The sequence below is a fragment of the Microtus pennsylvanicus genome, chromosome 13, assembly GCF_037038515.1.
Source record: "Microtus pennsylvanicus isolate mMicPen1 chromosome 13, mMicPen1.hap1, whole genome shotgun sequence".
Taxonomy (NCBI): Eukaryota; Metazoa; Chordata; class Mammalia; order Rodentia; family Cricetidae; genus Microtus; species Microtus pennsylvanicus.
The window spans coordinates 76,529,217-76,545,192 of NC_134591.1; the positions used below are offsets into that span (position 1 = coordinate 76,529,217).

Genomic DNA, 15,976 nt, shown 5'->3' on the forward strand with positions numbered 1-15,976 from the left:
TAGTGTCTGTCCTGCCAGGGGCCCAGGCTGGCTCTGTAGACAGCCTTTTTTCTATATGGAAATGAAGAATTTAGGCTAATGGAGCTCAACCATCTCTAATTTTGCGATGGCAGGAGGATTTTGATTGAAAGTAATTAAGCAAGCTAGCTGTAAAATTAATTAAAGCAAAAGGGGGGGATTTTTTATTGGATTGGATAGCGATATAGCGTCTGTCAGGCGGGGGACGGATGGGGGTGACCTGAATCCTCTGCCCTCCCCCCTCCCACTCGGGACGTTTATGTCACTTTAATCTCCTTACAGCGGCTGCTGTGCATTTGTTTGAAATAATCAAGGAAATATGGTCAGAAATTGTCAGCTTTCAGATCTAATTTACCTGACGGCCCCTGCGCAAGCCGGCAAGGCCTGGGGAGTGAGCAAGCGTGAGCAGTGGGGGAGCTGAGTGGGCTCCTCTGCCCACACCCTAAGCCCAGGCACCCTCCAAGGGGGGAAAAGGTCCTGCTAGGTCCGTGGACACCTCTTTCGGCTTTGCCGCCCCCCCCCCCCCCGCCCACCTGCTGCCTTGCCCCACACTAACCAGCTTTAGGGTTTAGAGAATATAGGATTAGGGAGGTGATTGTAATTCTTTATTCCAGATGGCTGACAACTGCTAAACCCCTCCACCAGGGCCACAGTTTTAAAAATACTCTTAAATTAGTCCCCTCACGTCCCCCTCACCATTGGCCTCAGTAAAAGGTTTGAGCAGTAGGCTTCGGAGATGGTGAGGGCTGCTCTGGACTGTCAGAAGCTGCCTCCCTATCCCTTCTGGGGCCAAGCTCACTCCAGAGCCTGTCTGTCCCAAGCCCTTTTCCTAATTCCAGGATAGTTCTGGCCCTGCTTCCCTTCCACAGCCCAGAGGACAGTGGAAAAGGGCTAGCCTCTGCTCATGCTGCTCTTGTAGACTTGGGGTGCCGGACTTCCAGCCTTGTACCCTGCACCCCATAAGTTCTGCTTAGAGCTGTTGGGATTCTTGGAAGGGTGGAGCAGTATGTGGCCTGAATCCTTCCCAGAAGGGAACCCCGTGGGGACCAAGGAAAGACTGGAACAATCTGTTTTCAAGGTTGTGGAAGGTTCCCCTTTAAACAGGAAAGGGTCTGGTGGTCTTCTGGACATGAGAGACTCAGAATAGGGATTGGGTCTCCTGCTCTGTCTGGTCCTGGGCAATGAGCGACCCTGGTTTTCACCAAATCCTCTTAGGCCTCTGCCCCTTTGTAGTTCTAAAGTCTGGTGCAGATCTAAGACAGCCTGCATCTTGGTAACTGTTCTCTAGGATGGGAGGGCACATGGGACCTGAACATAGGCTTCCCGCACCCCCTCAGGAATGCCTTGCAGAGCCTCAAATCCTTGCCCGTGCCCCTGGAACAGACAGCAGGTGGAGGGCTCTTGAAACAGTTCCACTTGTCCGCCTTAAAGCAGACCCATTGGAAGGGTTCTTTCCCCACCTGCCCTCCTTGGTGCCACCCGAACACCCTCTGCCTCGTCCTTGCCTCCCACCCCCAGCACGGCTCTGGGGCAGGGTGACTCAGGCTGCCTCCTCCAGCAGTGAGGGAGTGTGAGCGCCTTCCCAGCTCAACTGCCAATGGAGCATGGCAGCTGGAAGCTGGGGAAACATCACTGGGCCCACTCTCCCCCATTATGAGTCACTGGAGTAGGGGGGTAGTGAAGCCCCAATGAGCCCTACACAGAAAGAGGGAGAGAAAAGCTGTTGGCTTAGGACCCTGCAGCCCCTGGGGCATAGTTGTACGTGCCTGACATCCGAGTGGCACTGAGGTCTCTGGACCCCACACTCCCAGAAGCCTTTGCCTTTAGTGTCCATCTACTTCCCAGGACCCAGATCTCATGAGACAGGAGAGTGGAAGGAGTCTGGCCTCAGCCTCGCCTCTTACCTACTCCAGCTAACACTTGTCCTTTGATGTGGAGGGAACCAGCCCAGGGACCTGCAGGGGAGGCTGGGAGGGCTCCAGCCTTTGGCTAGGGCTTATTTCCCAGCTGGATGTTGGTCTGGGACTGCCAATGGCAGGTGCCCAGGTGGAGGGAGGCTCTTGAGGATGACCCAGTCAGGCTGGAGCTGTGAGGCATAGGCCCAGATGGAGTAGCTCAGGAGAGGCCGCCTATGGTCTCCTGGTGTCCCGGAGACCACTCTATGCCTGTGTGGAAATGAGGGTGCTGTACTGTAAATCCCCTTGTAAAGTGGATTCTGTATGGTGAGGAGAGAGCTTTGACTCGACAGTGACTCTCCTTGAAGAGGAAGGGCGGTGGCAGGCAGTGGTAGACGGGCAGCAGGATGGGAGGGTAGCCTGGGATGAACACATGTTGTCCCTCAGAGAGGGTGGAGGAAGTCTGGGAGAGGGCAGAAGTGGGTGCGAGGGAGCTTGGGTTTAGAGGCCAAGGACTGGCTCAGCAGGACTTTGATGCCTATCACCTGGCCAGCCTGGATTCCATCTTTTTCCTCTGGCCCCCAAGGCTTTGAGGAAAAAGCACTGAGGTACTGGCCTCAGCTCCTCGGTACCGCTCCCTGGCTGGCTCACATTGACTCTGCCTTCCCCTACAGCCCTGGATCTGAGCCTCTTGTGTAGCCTTTGTGGCAGAGAGAATAGGCGAGGAAAAGGAAGACATCAAGAGACTCTGCTAGCACCAGGATGCTCTGATTTTCCTGAGGTCCCTGCAGAGCTTGGGCTTGAAGACTTTGCTTGAAGACCTAGCTTTCTGGGTGCTTTCTTGCTTTAGATGGGACTTGGTCCAAGTTATTATAACAGGTCTCCTTCCCCAGAGAAGACTGAGGAAGGCTTTCCCCACACATGTATTTAGGAGAGATCTTAAGGTGCCCTGGCACAGAGGCTAGGGGTAGAGTCTTAGGGAGCCTTGGCACAGGGGCTAGGGGTAGAGTCTTAGGGAGCCTTGGCACAGGGGCTAGGGGTAGAGTCTTAGGGAGCCTTGGCACAGGGGCTAGGGGTAGAGTCTTAGGGAGCCTTGACACAGAGGCTAGGGGTAGAGTCTTAGGGAGCCCTGGCACAGAGGCTAGGGGTAGAGTCTTAGGGAGCCTTGGCACAGGGGCTAGGGGTAGAGTCTTAGGGTGCCCTGGCACAGGGGCTAGGGGTAGAGTAAGGAAGGTGCCTACTTGACTGGGAGAAAAACCCAGAGTGGCAGGGGTCCAGTTTCAGGAATCATTAATTTTAGGGTCTCCTCGTGCCAGGGACCTCAAGCCTCCCCCAGCCAGGTCCTTGCTGGAGTTGGCTAGATGTGACCAGGCACTGGGCTCCTGGAAGTACCTAGGGCCAGGCAGGGTCAGGCTGTCGACCTCCTGACCTTACGAAAGCCCCCCTCCTCAGCTCTCTGCTGTGCCGTACTTTCTTCCTTGTACCCATGCACCCATCCCGCTACCCTCGGCCGTCGTCCTTTCCAGTCTGGCCTCGGTTTCTTGCCCAACAGGCCTCAAGTCTCCCTGGCTCAACTCTGGCCCGTCCTCCGTCCCCCCGGCTTCACAGTCACATTTTGCTTGCCAGCGCAGGGCACTGAAAAACTGCTGGCACTGCCAAAAACCCTGTGTGCGCTATGACTCCCCAAACATCCCTTTATTTTTATTGTTCTGTTAATTACTGTTTAAACTTTAATAAGTCACTTCGTCAGGAGGGGGGACCTGCCGTGAGCTTTTCTGTGCAAACATGGGCCGGGAGTGACTCGGGTGTAATATAACCCTTTATGCGATGTGGGAATGTTTAGATTGTAACAGAAACTTGTTATTTTAATGACAGTTGGGGGGATCTGAGCACAGGAAAGAAGAGAGGTGGGCGCTCCCCTCCGTTCCCACTAAGGGCTTAGAGTGTCCAGGCCCCTTTAGGGCATCTCCCTTGCTGCCACAGAAGAGGGTTCCGATGGCCATGAGGCTCTGTTGGGTTACCCTCTGGGCAGCTACTGATGGGGCTGGGCAGGCTGGCTCACTCAGGTGGTGCCTTCAGAAGGAGCCTGGCACTTTGGGAGGGCACAAAATGGAAGGGTAGCTTGGGCACATGGGATGTAGGCGATCCCGGCAGTCAGTAGGACTCTGGACAGAGGCCACAGAACCATACAAGGTTGGACTCTGTACTTAGCTTCTGCCGAGTCTACAGAGGAGACCCTCTCTGTGGTCAGCCTTGAGCGTAATAGAAGTGGCACCATGTGCCCATCACGTGTGTCCCAGACAGTCATCCCTTAAACACGTTACAGATGTGGACACTGGGGCCCAGGACAGAGGAGACATGTATCAGAGGGGAAAGTATCTGCTTTGGGTTGTTTTCTTTGGAAACCGCCAAAGTCCTGGTGTTGTTTCTTGTCTCGGGAGGTGGCATACACTAGGAGGATGGGGATGGAGGCTCCGGAACCTATTCTGGGACCAGAGATGGCCCTCATCTCCTGGTGGGAGAACACGGGCAGGACTCACCATCAAACCCTGCCCGCCCCCGCCACCATGAGTAACTAGGAGGTGAGGTCAGGCTCACCCTGCATTCTAGTGATGGGGACTGCCTGCCATCTTCCTTACTTGGCTTGCTTTCCTTCAACTTCAAGGCCTAGAGAGAGTTCGGTGGCAGCCCTCCGTTCCCCAGAGCCACTTCTGTAACGTACTTACTTCCAAAGTAGAGACACCTAGGGAAGGCATTTTATCCTAAGCATATGGCGGCCCCACGAAGACTCCAGGACGCCTCAGGACAGATCTCCCTGCTCTCTTTCTGTGATCCCTCCGTCCATCTATGCATGCTATCAAGCCATGCTGCATTACTGTCTATAGAGCAGTAGGAAGGAAGGACCTGGTGCTCACCTTCAAGAACCTGCTCTTGACTGGTGTTGGTGAAGATGCTTCAGGGAAGGGTAAAATTAAGGGGCAGCTCTGTCCAAGGCAAGACTAGCAGGGTCCAGCCCAGCTGAGGAGGTAGCCCTTGCATATTTGGGCTCACTGGTCTGGCTCTGACTGCCTCTCATGGAAGGCTCCACAGGGTGTGAGGGATGGGGGTCTAGCTCTGCCGTGCTCCCTGCCTCCTGCTGGTCAGGGCAGAGCCAGGAGGTTCAGGTCCCTGTGCCCTCAGCTAAACGGACAGCCCCCAGATGGTGGCCATGGCATGGATCACGAATCGCTGAGGTTTTCCTTTTCCGAGCAGCGCGTTTCCCTAAATTGTCTTTGACTTCGTGCATGGGTAATGAAAGTTTATGCCCTTGTTAGAAGGACAGGCGGCTGGTTCCAGTTAGAACTGGGGCTGTCTCCCTGCCAGCCTCCTCAGCCCCCTCCCCAGGAGAAGAGAGAACTAGGTATGGTGTGTGTGTGTGTGTGTGTGTGTGTGTGTGTGTGTGTGTGTGTGTGTGTGTGTGTGTGTTTGCGCACACACACACACACATGAACAGCCCCTCCCTCCCTGGTGAATAAGAAGGCTGTTAGGGGAAGGGAGAGGGGACGAAAAAAAGAAAAAAAAACATTTCCATATTTGTGTAAGTTGCTTTAAAAGCATTTTATCATGTCATAAAAAAGGGAAAGTACTCTCAGAAATTGATCCTCTCTGCCAGCCCATTGGACAGAAGGACGTTGGGATGTTAATGGCCATCCTGCTCCAGGGTGGCTTATTAAAAAATTTATACATAAATGCTTAAAATTGCATAAATTATTTAAAAAAAACCAACAAAGTAAGCAATTTGAATTCCCTCTTTTCCAACCCTTCTCTTGGTCCCCCCCATCCCAGCCCCTCCTCAGGGCCCTCCAGGTCCCCAGGCTCCTGTTCCCTCCTCAGGGTGTTCCCCCTGTTTTCTCCACTTCCCGCCACACCCCAGACACAGTCTGCCCTGCCTTCCTTAGGGGTTTCCCTGCCTCACCCACAAATTAATGAAACAGCCAGCCCACCACCAAACACTCACATGCACACGCGCTAATAAAAACACCACTAATAATGCCCCAAATCGCGAAATTAAATATTAAGGCCAAAGGAGGCGGACGAGGAGCGGGGCTGCCGCCACCGTTGCCGAAGTTGGAGCTGATGAGTGTGTCTCTCGCAGGCGTGGAATGTCACCCACACATCCTGGAGACTGGAGTGGGGAGTTTTATGATGGTTTTTCATTGATTTGTTTCCCCAGCGCAGCTGCCGACCTCTATTGAGGGACAAACATAATCAGCACTGACGCAAATTAGATGGTTATTCGTTTTGAAAATTGACAGAAAAACAATAAAAAAGATGAAATGCTCCCAAATCAATAGATATAATGAAATTCAAATAATCCGAGAGATGAGGTCTCCATGGCAACTGATAATGTGGAAAAGAAAACAATTTAATAAAGGACAGACACACTTTGAAAACAGATTGGGCCCGGGGAGGGGGGCGGGCTGGCGGGCGGAGGGCTGGAGCGCGGGCTAGCGAGTGAAGGATCACTGTCCGTCCCAAGGACACCCGCCATAATTAAGCGAGGCTTTCGGCCCCAGAAAGTGCAGATTCAGGTTTTAATACACAAAATTATTTCAGGAGCAGTGAATCGGAAAGTCGTTTGTAATGACCTTCCTGAGAGGCCCGGGCGCGGGGCATGTTGGAGGCTGGGCGGCCAGGCCGGCTGAGTTATGGCATATTTGTGTTTTTATAGTGCAGAGGGGAGGGGGTGGTGGTGGGGAGGGGGGGGAGAAGGTTAAACAGTATTTACAGCTCAGTTGTTTTCAGAGAGGAAGAGAAATAGAGTTCATGGAGAGATGCAGCGGGCAGGCAGGCGGGTGAGCCAGGGAGGCCTCAGGGCTGCAGGGAGGGGAGATGGGCCCGGCGGGTCTCCCCCTTAGGCTGCGTGACCCGCGTCTGCTCCCTAACCATAGAGGATACTCAGAGCTGCCACCCTGCTCTGGTTCCTGGCATGGCTCAGCGAGTAGTGTCTTCTCGGTCTGGGGCCTCACGGAGGATGGATGGCAGCCTGTGTCCAGGCTACATGGACGCCCAACTGTACCTACTCAGTGAAAGGGTGGGGCCCCGCTCCAGCTGCCACCAGAAGGTCACCTGCTGAGTCTCACAGTCTTCCTTTCTTTGCGTGGCACCACAGCCATTCACTTAGATGAGTCTTTCCTCCTCAGCCCAGGGCTGGCGCTCTGTGGCTAAGAACCCGCATGAGCGTGTGGGAACCACATAGCCTTCTCTTTGGCGTTGCCTCTCTGCCAAGTACCTGCCTTGATCTCTGTCTCAGGTTTGCAGAGCTGAGGGCCACAGAAAGGAAAGGGACCACACCGGTCCTTTCTATAGCCCTCCAGAGCCACTTGCCTGCAGCAGGAATTAAGAAGTCATCCCTGGGAGGCCTGGTATCCCCTTACACGGGCTGCCACCTCACCCCCCCCCCGCCCGGCCTCAGGAACTGTGTTTGTGTTCTGTTACCATGATCACAGGACACTTCCAGAGCCTGGGCCACTCTCTGGGCCCATGTATGTATGTAATGTGAATACATACCATAGAGACATGCACACGTGGAAGTGTGAACATGTGTTTGTGCGTGTGCGGCTGCACACACACACAAGCAGGCAGACAAGTCGGTGTGTATTTGCTCAGTATGTGTTTTAAATCTCCCCTGGGTGGCAACTCTCTTTTTTCTCCCCTTCCTGTTTGGCTGTGACCTGGGGGAGATTGATAGCCCGCCTGCGCGGTGGATGCTAACAGTTCCCCTGATTTATAGAGTTACTTACGCTAAGTGAGGCCACTTAGACGCGTCTGGATAGTAAACCTTTTAACTGAACTAAAAAAAAAATCATAATAAATAAATAAACAAAGGGGGGCAAGCTAGGGCCCAGTGACCAAGCCCCGCCCATTCCCCAGCTTGGAGGGCCAAGGGTAGCAGCAGCCATTCCTGCCTCCCACTAACACTCAGAAGCCCTTGTGTTTCCAGCCAAGGTTGGGATCAGGCCCAAGAAGGGACATCCCTCTCCTAGGGGACAGTTTTTGGCTAGGAGAGCTAGAGGAGGGAGCTGTTCCTATGGAGACAGGCTGAGCAGTAGAGGAGGAAGGAAGTGAGAGGCCCATGTCCAGCAACCTTTCCTTGCTTACACGCTCCCACGTCACTCCTGTGTTCTTTGCCACAGTGATGGCTCTTGTAATCACTTTGGAAATTTGTTCCCACATCTGTCCTGAACAAGCCGCTGTGGTGGAGGAGGCAGGGTGATACAGGAAGCGAACTGACTGTCCTGTTTTCACAACATAAGCCTCCCATTTCAACCCAGGTGCTGGCCTGTGGACGGTGCACTTCAGTGGTGAGACCTTTGTCTGACAACACTGTCAGATTGGGGCTCCTGGTCTGTGAAGTTTCGGCTCCTCGTGGGTAGCCGAGGCAGAAACTCCAAGAGTACATCACCTCGGAGACTCTGGGACAGCTGTTTGGAGGACTGTGGGAGGCGTGTGTAGGGTTTCAGCCTGTGGCCTTGGACATCTTAGTCTGGCGGGAGTTGTGCTCTAGGACTGACGGGGAGACAGAATGCAATTACCAGCCTCGTTGCTTCTGCTGCCTCATCTGGGAATGGGGACTGCACAAGTGACATAGCGGGATGTTAGGAGATCACCAGCGTGTGTGCCAAAGCTTAGTCCCCTGCGTAGACAAGGTGCTCGGAGGGTGTCACCTGCTATGTGACTCTCGATACTGCAGGCCAGGACAGTTGCCAGGGTGGCCCAGCAGTGCTCATGGCTCCTGAGCTGCTTCTGGCCGGAGGCAGGCAAGGCCCCATACACACCCACCCCAGGGGACTAGCTGCTGGCCCCTGCCTCCCCACCTCCTGATATACAGCGGGCATTAGGCTGCCCAAAGGGGATACTGCATCCTTAGGAAGAAATATGTTCTCATTTTTCTTAAACACCGTTTCCACTGAGTGAAATGTTTAGAAGGGACGCGCAGGGAGAACTTTATTTCCTACCAGGGAGTTCAGAGCCACCAAGCAGAGCCCATAAAGCACCGGAGCCCGGTGGCTGACAGGCAGCCTGGCCACGAAATACATTACTCATGGGGGGTGGAGGCAGGGGGCTGCCAGGTCTGCCCAGCCCCATGGGACTGCCCCCACCCCAGCAGGATCAGCAACTCCAAGACCCAGGGCCATAAGGCAGTAGGCATCGAGTGTGTACTATTGTGTTCAGGCTGCCCGTGAGAGAGGGGCTGGCTGGACCAGATGAGCAGGGAGCAATTCTTCTAACTACCTTTGGTCTTCACTTCATGGTCAAGGAGGCTAGGGCACATGGGGCCCAGGTGCAGCCCTCTGAGCCCCCCTCTCTCACCAAAGCTGGCAGGAGCTCTGGCCTTCCCAGCCTTCGGAGGAGTGATGAGATTCATGCCATATCGGGCCCTTCTCCCGAGGCCCTCCCTTCATTCGGTTTCTGAAGCTGGCTGATTTGAATATTTATAAATATCAGTAAATTATTTATTGTAGCAATCTGCTGCACCATTTTATCCATCGCAGTTAACACTTTAGGGGGCTCCAAGTTATGGGAACAGGAAGTGAGGTTGAAGAGAAGATGGCATAGGAGACGGAAGAAGCCCCTGCAGGGAAGCCTGGGCCGTTTCAAGCCCCAGCCTCAGTGGCTCCTGAGAGCCTCTGTTCATGCTCTGGGGTGTCTATGGCTCTAGGATCAACTTCCTCCTCCGACAAATGGGATCATCACGGTGCCTGCTCACTGCCCTTAAGGGTTTCAGTGAGTCCCCACTCGAATGGTAGACAATTGTGCCTCTCTTTACCCTTACCCTCTGCTTTTCTACTTGGATGGCTGCTGCGGGCAGGGGTGGAGGTTGGGGTTGAGTTTCAAGCCCTCATAAGGAGAATTGGGACCCAGGGAGCTTAGAGGTGGCAACTCCAAGTCTCCTGTCTGTCTTTTCCCCCTGCCCTAGTGTCTTGATTGAGACGCCTGTTGCCCCTCTTGGGCTCAACATCCTTTTCCCAGTCCTTGCTTGTCAGGTTCTGTGCTTGGCACAGAAAGATCCCACCTTGCACTTCTGCAATGCTTCTCCAGGGAGAAATCTGGCCTAGGCTTGGAGCTCACAGTGGGCAGAGCCAGGCTGTGCACTCAGGGCTCTGACCCCAAGGCCAGGCCATAGCCTATAATGTGCACTTCCTAGTGATTGCCCTGCCGGTGCAGAGCTGCTGGGATCAGCCACGGGCTGCCAGGAATGGGATGAACCCTTCCAGGTCCTCTCCTTTACCTGCCTTCGCTGCTACTCCTAAGTCTGTCTGCCTCTGGGTGGGCAGAACAGGAGCCCCCTGCTTCCCACCCTCCAGTCCAAGCCTGCCTCCTGGGCAGTATTGTTCCCAGAGGAAGTGTCCAGTGTAAATAGAACAGCGGGCAGGCTAGTGGCGGGAAGGAGATGAAAGGGGCAATGACAGCACCGGGGACGGATGGCTTCCTTCCATTGAGGCCTGGCCATGGCGTTTATATTTTAGGGAAGAAAGTCAGAGGAATGTTTACATGGACAGGAGTCTGGGGTCAGACCAGTGTGTGTGGGGGGTTAATCTGTAGGTTCCAAGGCCTTGATGGAGGGGCTGGTTGAAGGTTCATGGGGCCCGGAAGGCCGGCAGGCAGCTCAACTCTCAGCCTCATACATAAGCCCCTTCCTGCCGCCCCAGCCTCACACGCGCAGGCTCTTATGCCTACAAGCCTTGCCTTTGCCGGTACCTCTCTGTCCCTGTGTCATGGGCCCAGACATCTCCTACTTCTCCACCTCCACCCTTGGGACCATCAGTAGAGTCAGGGGGAGGGCAACATCTGGAAGGCAGGTGGTCTGGGGCAGAGCAGCAGCTGGAGGGCAGGTGTAGAGGGAGTTGGCTAGAGCAAAGGGGCCTGGGGTGGGGGTGGGCCCTGAGCGCACAGCTGCACCGCAGCTGGTGGGGGCCCAGGCAGAGACTCGGCATGAAGCCGAGATAGAGAGAGGGTGGGTAGTGGCGGGTGGGCCGAAGTTCAGGGAGGCTCCAGGATGGGTGGAGACCCGAGGAGGGGCTGTTGCCAGCAGCAAGTGCAGCCCTGAGAGCTTGTGCTTCCCTCTTCCTTGGGATAAATATTTATAGATTCATTTGCCGTCTGCCATACACACTTGGCTGCTTAGCTCCTGGTAAAAATAGTGCCGGCTCCTCCACTCCGCCTGCCTCTTCCCATCCAAGACAGGGGACGGAGGGGCCCAGGTGAGACCTGCTACCCTGTGGAAAGCAATGCGCTATCATAGAGCCTGATAGCCTGCCCAGAGGCTGAGTGGGGTGGGGCGTGACCGTGAGCCCTGTCACTGAGTTTCAGGAAGGACCCACGGGTGGGTGTTCTGGATCTCTGTTGGCCAGCACACACCCGGTGCTGTGGGCAAACATGAGTGGAGTGGGCATTGGCTTGGCAAGAACCCAAGGCCCCGAAACTGTGACCCCTGAACTAGGAATACGGGACAAGACTGAACAGACCTTTCCATAGCATGGAATAGGCTGGCATTACCCTGTCCTTTCTGGGCCAAGCAGAACCATACGTATCAGCAGCCAGTGGCAAGGCAAGGATCTGGGGCCACGGGGCATTTGAAGGGAAGGGGTAGGTTAATCTGCACGTACAAGTTGAAGCAGTTATCTTTGCGTGGCATGAGGCCTCTAGGCAGACACTGACGTAGCCACAGGTGGGCTCTCGGGGTACAGGTTCTCCTGGTATTTGATTATCATGGGTCACAGCCCTGAGCAGAGCCCCTCGCCTAGCCTTCTGACCCATGTGGGACATGCCAGATTCCATGGAAAGAACTGTGGAGAGTAGATGGGGTCCCTGTGCGCAGAGGGATTGTGAGTGGAGACCCTTCCATATGAGCACTGGCCTGTGCCTGGCCACACCACGAGGTCTGGCACAGGGTAGGACTCACTGCCGGCACAGTGGACAGCTGACGGATGTGTGGGTTACGAAGTGTATGTGTATCTGTGCTTGCTAGTCTTCCTGACCGGTGTGCTCCTGAGACCCTGGGAGACCTGACGAGGGCAGAGGGCAGGCTAAGCGGTGCAGGGGGATGGCCACTACTCTAGGAGCCATCCAGTCTCTCTGGCTGCTCAGTGGCTATCGTCAGAGATGAAACACAGGACCTGTAGCTTCCACTGGCCCCATATGTCCTCACTGAGGTCCCAGCATGTCTTCTGGGTTTGGAAGTAGACTTCCGGGGCTACAAGAGCTGAAGGGAAGAAGGGGGTCCTAAGACAAGAGGAGTGGCCACAGAAGGGTTATGAGGAGCTGTGTCCGGGTAACCCTGACTGAGGTTTGTGGGAAGCAAGCAGCAATAGGAAATGACCAGACTTCATGTGGGGTTGGGGATGTGGAAAGCAGAGAAGACTGATGGGAGGGGAGACCTTGGAGAGGTTCTGAGTGGCCAAGGGAAGAACCCTGCCGTATAGTGAGCAGAAATAGGAACCAGGGACGGGGGGGCAGAGCCAGAGTCCTGACCTGGCAGAAGATCTGCCAGAGAGTAAGGTGCTCAAGTGGGGAAGGTGCCAGCCGATTGCTGCCGGGTCAGCAAGGCAGGAGGTTGGCACAGGTTGGAAGCTGGCTGCAGCTGACTCTTCCCCAGGGACCCGTGGTGAGGTAGAACAGTCAGAGGCACAGCCAAGCTGCCAGCAGCGCAACACTGGCCCTTGCCAGCCTTGCCTCATACCAACCCCTTCACCTGCCCATGCCTTCATTTCCTGTGTTAAATAAAGGACATGTCACCCCACAGAGGGGCTATTTCAGGCCAGCCAAGCCTAGGAAATTCTTTCAGGAATCGAGCGCTAGAACTCTTGTGTTCGAAGAGTCATTTATCTCTTGATCCTGAACCACCTCCCTCATGTCGGCTGCTGTGTTCGGTTGTGCCGGTAGGGCAGCTGCGAGTCCAGCCCTGGAACACTCGGGCTAACACAGGTGATAGGCACAGGTCAGTCAGGTGGTCTCAGGCAGTTTGACAGAACTGTGGTCAGTCGAGGGGGGATGGAGAACTACTTTAGGGGTGACTGTGCTTGGTGTACAGGCCTCTCACCTCTGTACCCTCCACTCTATCCCTGCAGCTGAAGGCACCCGGTGCACCGACCCACCCGCAGGCAAGCCTCCAATGGCAGCCAAGCGCAAAGGCGGCCTGAAGCTCAATGCCATCTGTGCCAAGCTGAGCCGACAGGTGGTCGTGGAGAAGGGAGCAGAGGCTGGCTCCCAAGCTGAAGGTAGCCCACTATGTTCCCGGGACAAAGAGCGCAGTGGCCCCGAGTCTGGAGTTACCCGGGCTCCCCGGAGTGAAGAAGACAAGAGGCGGGCAGTGATCGAGAAATGGGTCAACGGGGAATACAGTGAAGAGCCTGCACCCACACCAGTGTTGGGGCGCATTGCCCGTGAGGGCCTGGAGCTGCCCCCAGAGGGCGTCTACATGGTCCAGCCGCAGGGCTGCAGTGATGAAGAAGACCACGCAGAGGAACCCTCGAAGGACAGCAGTATCCTGGAGGAGAAGGGCTCAGATGGTACGGCTGCAAAAGATGACAGCGGCCCGAGCACCAAGCAGGCTTCAGGTGTGTGGCTGGCCGTGGGAGAAGGGAGGATGAAGGCCTTGTTCATCCAGACACCGGTACCTTATCCAACCCAGCAAGAATTGGAGAGACGGGGTGGGGGAGAGGCAGAGTTCAATTGTCAGCTTCCTGAGTGTGGACAGGCCTTGGGGAGCTGCTCGCAGTGGGGCTTTGAGAGGACGGGGGACAGGCAGGGGTGCACAGAGAGACTCAACAGATGAGTGAGCAGAAGGTAGGCACGTACGTGACAGCACATACCTGCACAGGGATGAGCCTGTCTGGGCCCACGGTGTGGGGACCGATGGGGCCGTGTCAGTGGTACCACGAACAGCACAAGTGCTCATCTCTCAGTCTTCTCTTGGTAACTTAATGAGATGTCCAGAAAGGGCTTTGTGCTCCCACCCGACTCCGTCTCCTTCCCTATGTCCCATCCTGCCCTCTGAAGCAGTATGTCTCCACAAGCCTGGCTCAGCCCAGACAGCAGATCCCCTCAACATGCAGCTGCCCTGGACATGCTCTCCTGACTGACCTGTTTCCCACAAGACGGCAGGGGCCTGGCTTCATCAGTGTCTCCTTGTCCTTAGGACACAGCTGCCTTCCCTGCTTCTGCTCCAGGGGAGGGCTGTCCTGGCATTTCAGACAGGAGAGGGGTCTCCTCTTGGATTGGAGCCCTGGGACCTGGGGCCTTGGCTCCAGTCCCCAATCTCCTTCCTAGGCTTATTCCTAGAGCCCTGCGCCTCCCTTGCCTGCTCCCCTGTCCCCTTCCCCCTGCAGCGAGGGGCGCATCTCTTCCCTGTGCGGGGAGCCCTGCTCAGCCACATAATTATGCATATAAGATATAAACAGAGCTGTTTAATTATCCTTCGCCACATCAGTGACAGAGTAATTAACAAACATTGCAAGATCAATGAGGAAAAGTGTGACCTTCAGTTTCCTCTGATAGGAAAAGCCCTTGCTGTTGCCAGACACAAGGTGATTGCGCTGGGCCTGAGGAGAGGAGAGGGGGAGCAGCAAGGGCTGCTGTCCCTCAACACCCTCCTCCCACACCCTGCCCCACCCATGTCCAGGGCCATCAGGTAGTGTCCTCGGCCTTCTTCCCCTCCTCCCAGGATCTGGGAACTGTGCAGGCAGGAGTAGGGGTGTGGACGCTTGTGACTGCTGCCCCCAGGCCTCTGACCTGGCCCCCTCTCAACCCTGAGCGCTGAGTTTTTAGCCCAAACCTCATCTGCCCACCATGGGTTTGGCTCCCCAGGACTTTAGCTGTCTGTGGGACCCCATCTGGCCCCCTCCCTGTCCAATGCTGCCTGCCCTTCAGAGCCTTCTGTTTCTCTGCCATATATAGTGAGGCCTCAGCTGCCTCTAGCTATTTTTAGCCCTTTTCCCTGGTCCCTGAACCACTTCATCCAGCGATCAGAGCCCACTCCCAGGCCAGCCCCCAACCTGTGTGTCTGGAGCTTGGGCTTGTGCTGACCCATCGACTTGCCAAGGCAATTGACTCTGAGCTCCTTGAGTTACTCTGTGTGTCAGGGGAATGTCTGACTGTCCTCTTCTGTGTCTAGTGGGGTCCCACTGCCCCCCGTGATGGTTCAGAGCCCCTCCTTTCACATCCTGCTGGGTACACTGCTCCATCAGCTCCCCTTCTGGTTTCTGGGGAGCTCTGAGGCTCCTCGAGCTGGCAGGATTGGAGGGGGCCAGGCGTCCCCTCTGGTCATAGCTTCACTTAGCTGTGTTCTCAGGGACTCTAACCCGGGCCCTGGCTGCTTTGAGTGTGCTCAGGTGGGGAGAGCATAAGAGAAGGTAAAACCTGGGAGTCTCTGGGCTGTCCCATCTCTCTTTCCTGTGTGCGTCCAACCTGGATGCTGGAATAGCCCACAGTAGGTGCACAGCAGGACTTGGGTAGAGGAATGACTGAGCTTGTATACGTTGGGGACTGTCCATGTGCTGCGGTGACAGACTGTGTGCGGCAGAGGCGATATGAGGGGCTCACTTCCTCCAGCCTGCTGAGGTTTGTCCCAGGGCCCTGGGTGTGGGGGTTGGAGGATTGTGTGTGTATCTGTAGAATTGGGGATATGAATTTAGTGTGTAGATAAATATGGGCACATTATTATGAGTGTGTAAATGGAGTATATGAGAGACTGTGCCTGTGAATGTATATGTGTGTTGTATGCATGTGCGTGTGTCCTTATGTGAGGGAGAGAGAGACAGGGAGGGAGAGAGGAAGGGGGGAGTTCTCAGAGTGTTGGATATGATAGTGGGGAGGATGGATGCACTTTCCTCAGTCCTGTTACCCTGGATCCAGCAGGGCTCTTATCGTCCGTCTCCCAGGTGAGCCACCCTTATATGTGAGCTGAAGAGCTGCAAGGTGGCCAGGAGGCTTGAAGGACTTGTCCTTGATGCAGATTCTGGCTGGAGTGAGGGTGGTGGGCACGTTGACATAGTCCCTGCCTCTGCTCAGCGCTGTTATTG

At 55.3% G+C, this 15,976-nt stretch overlaps 1 protein-coding gene across 4 annotated transcripts in view; it reads left to right on the forward strand.

Moving 5' to 3' along the window:
• The window catches only part of Casz1 (castor zinc finger 1), a 145,853-nt gene that overhangs the window by 107,307 nt on the left and 22,570 nt on the right, over positions 1–15,976 (forward strand). For all 4 annotated transcript variants that reach the window (XM_075946780.1, XM_075946782.1, XM_075946779.1 and 1 more), the window contains one exon: positions 13,025–13,513. In XM_075946780.1, the coding sequence (XP_075802895.1) occupies positions 13,025–13,513 (489 nt within the window). The remainder of the gene's footprint in view (positions 1–13,024; positions 13,514–15,976) is intronic.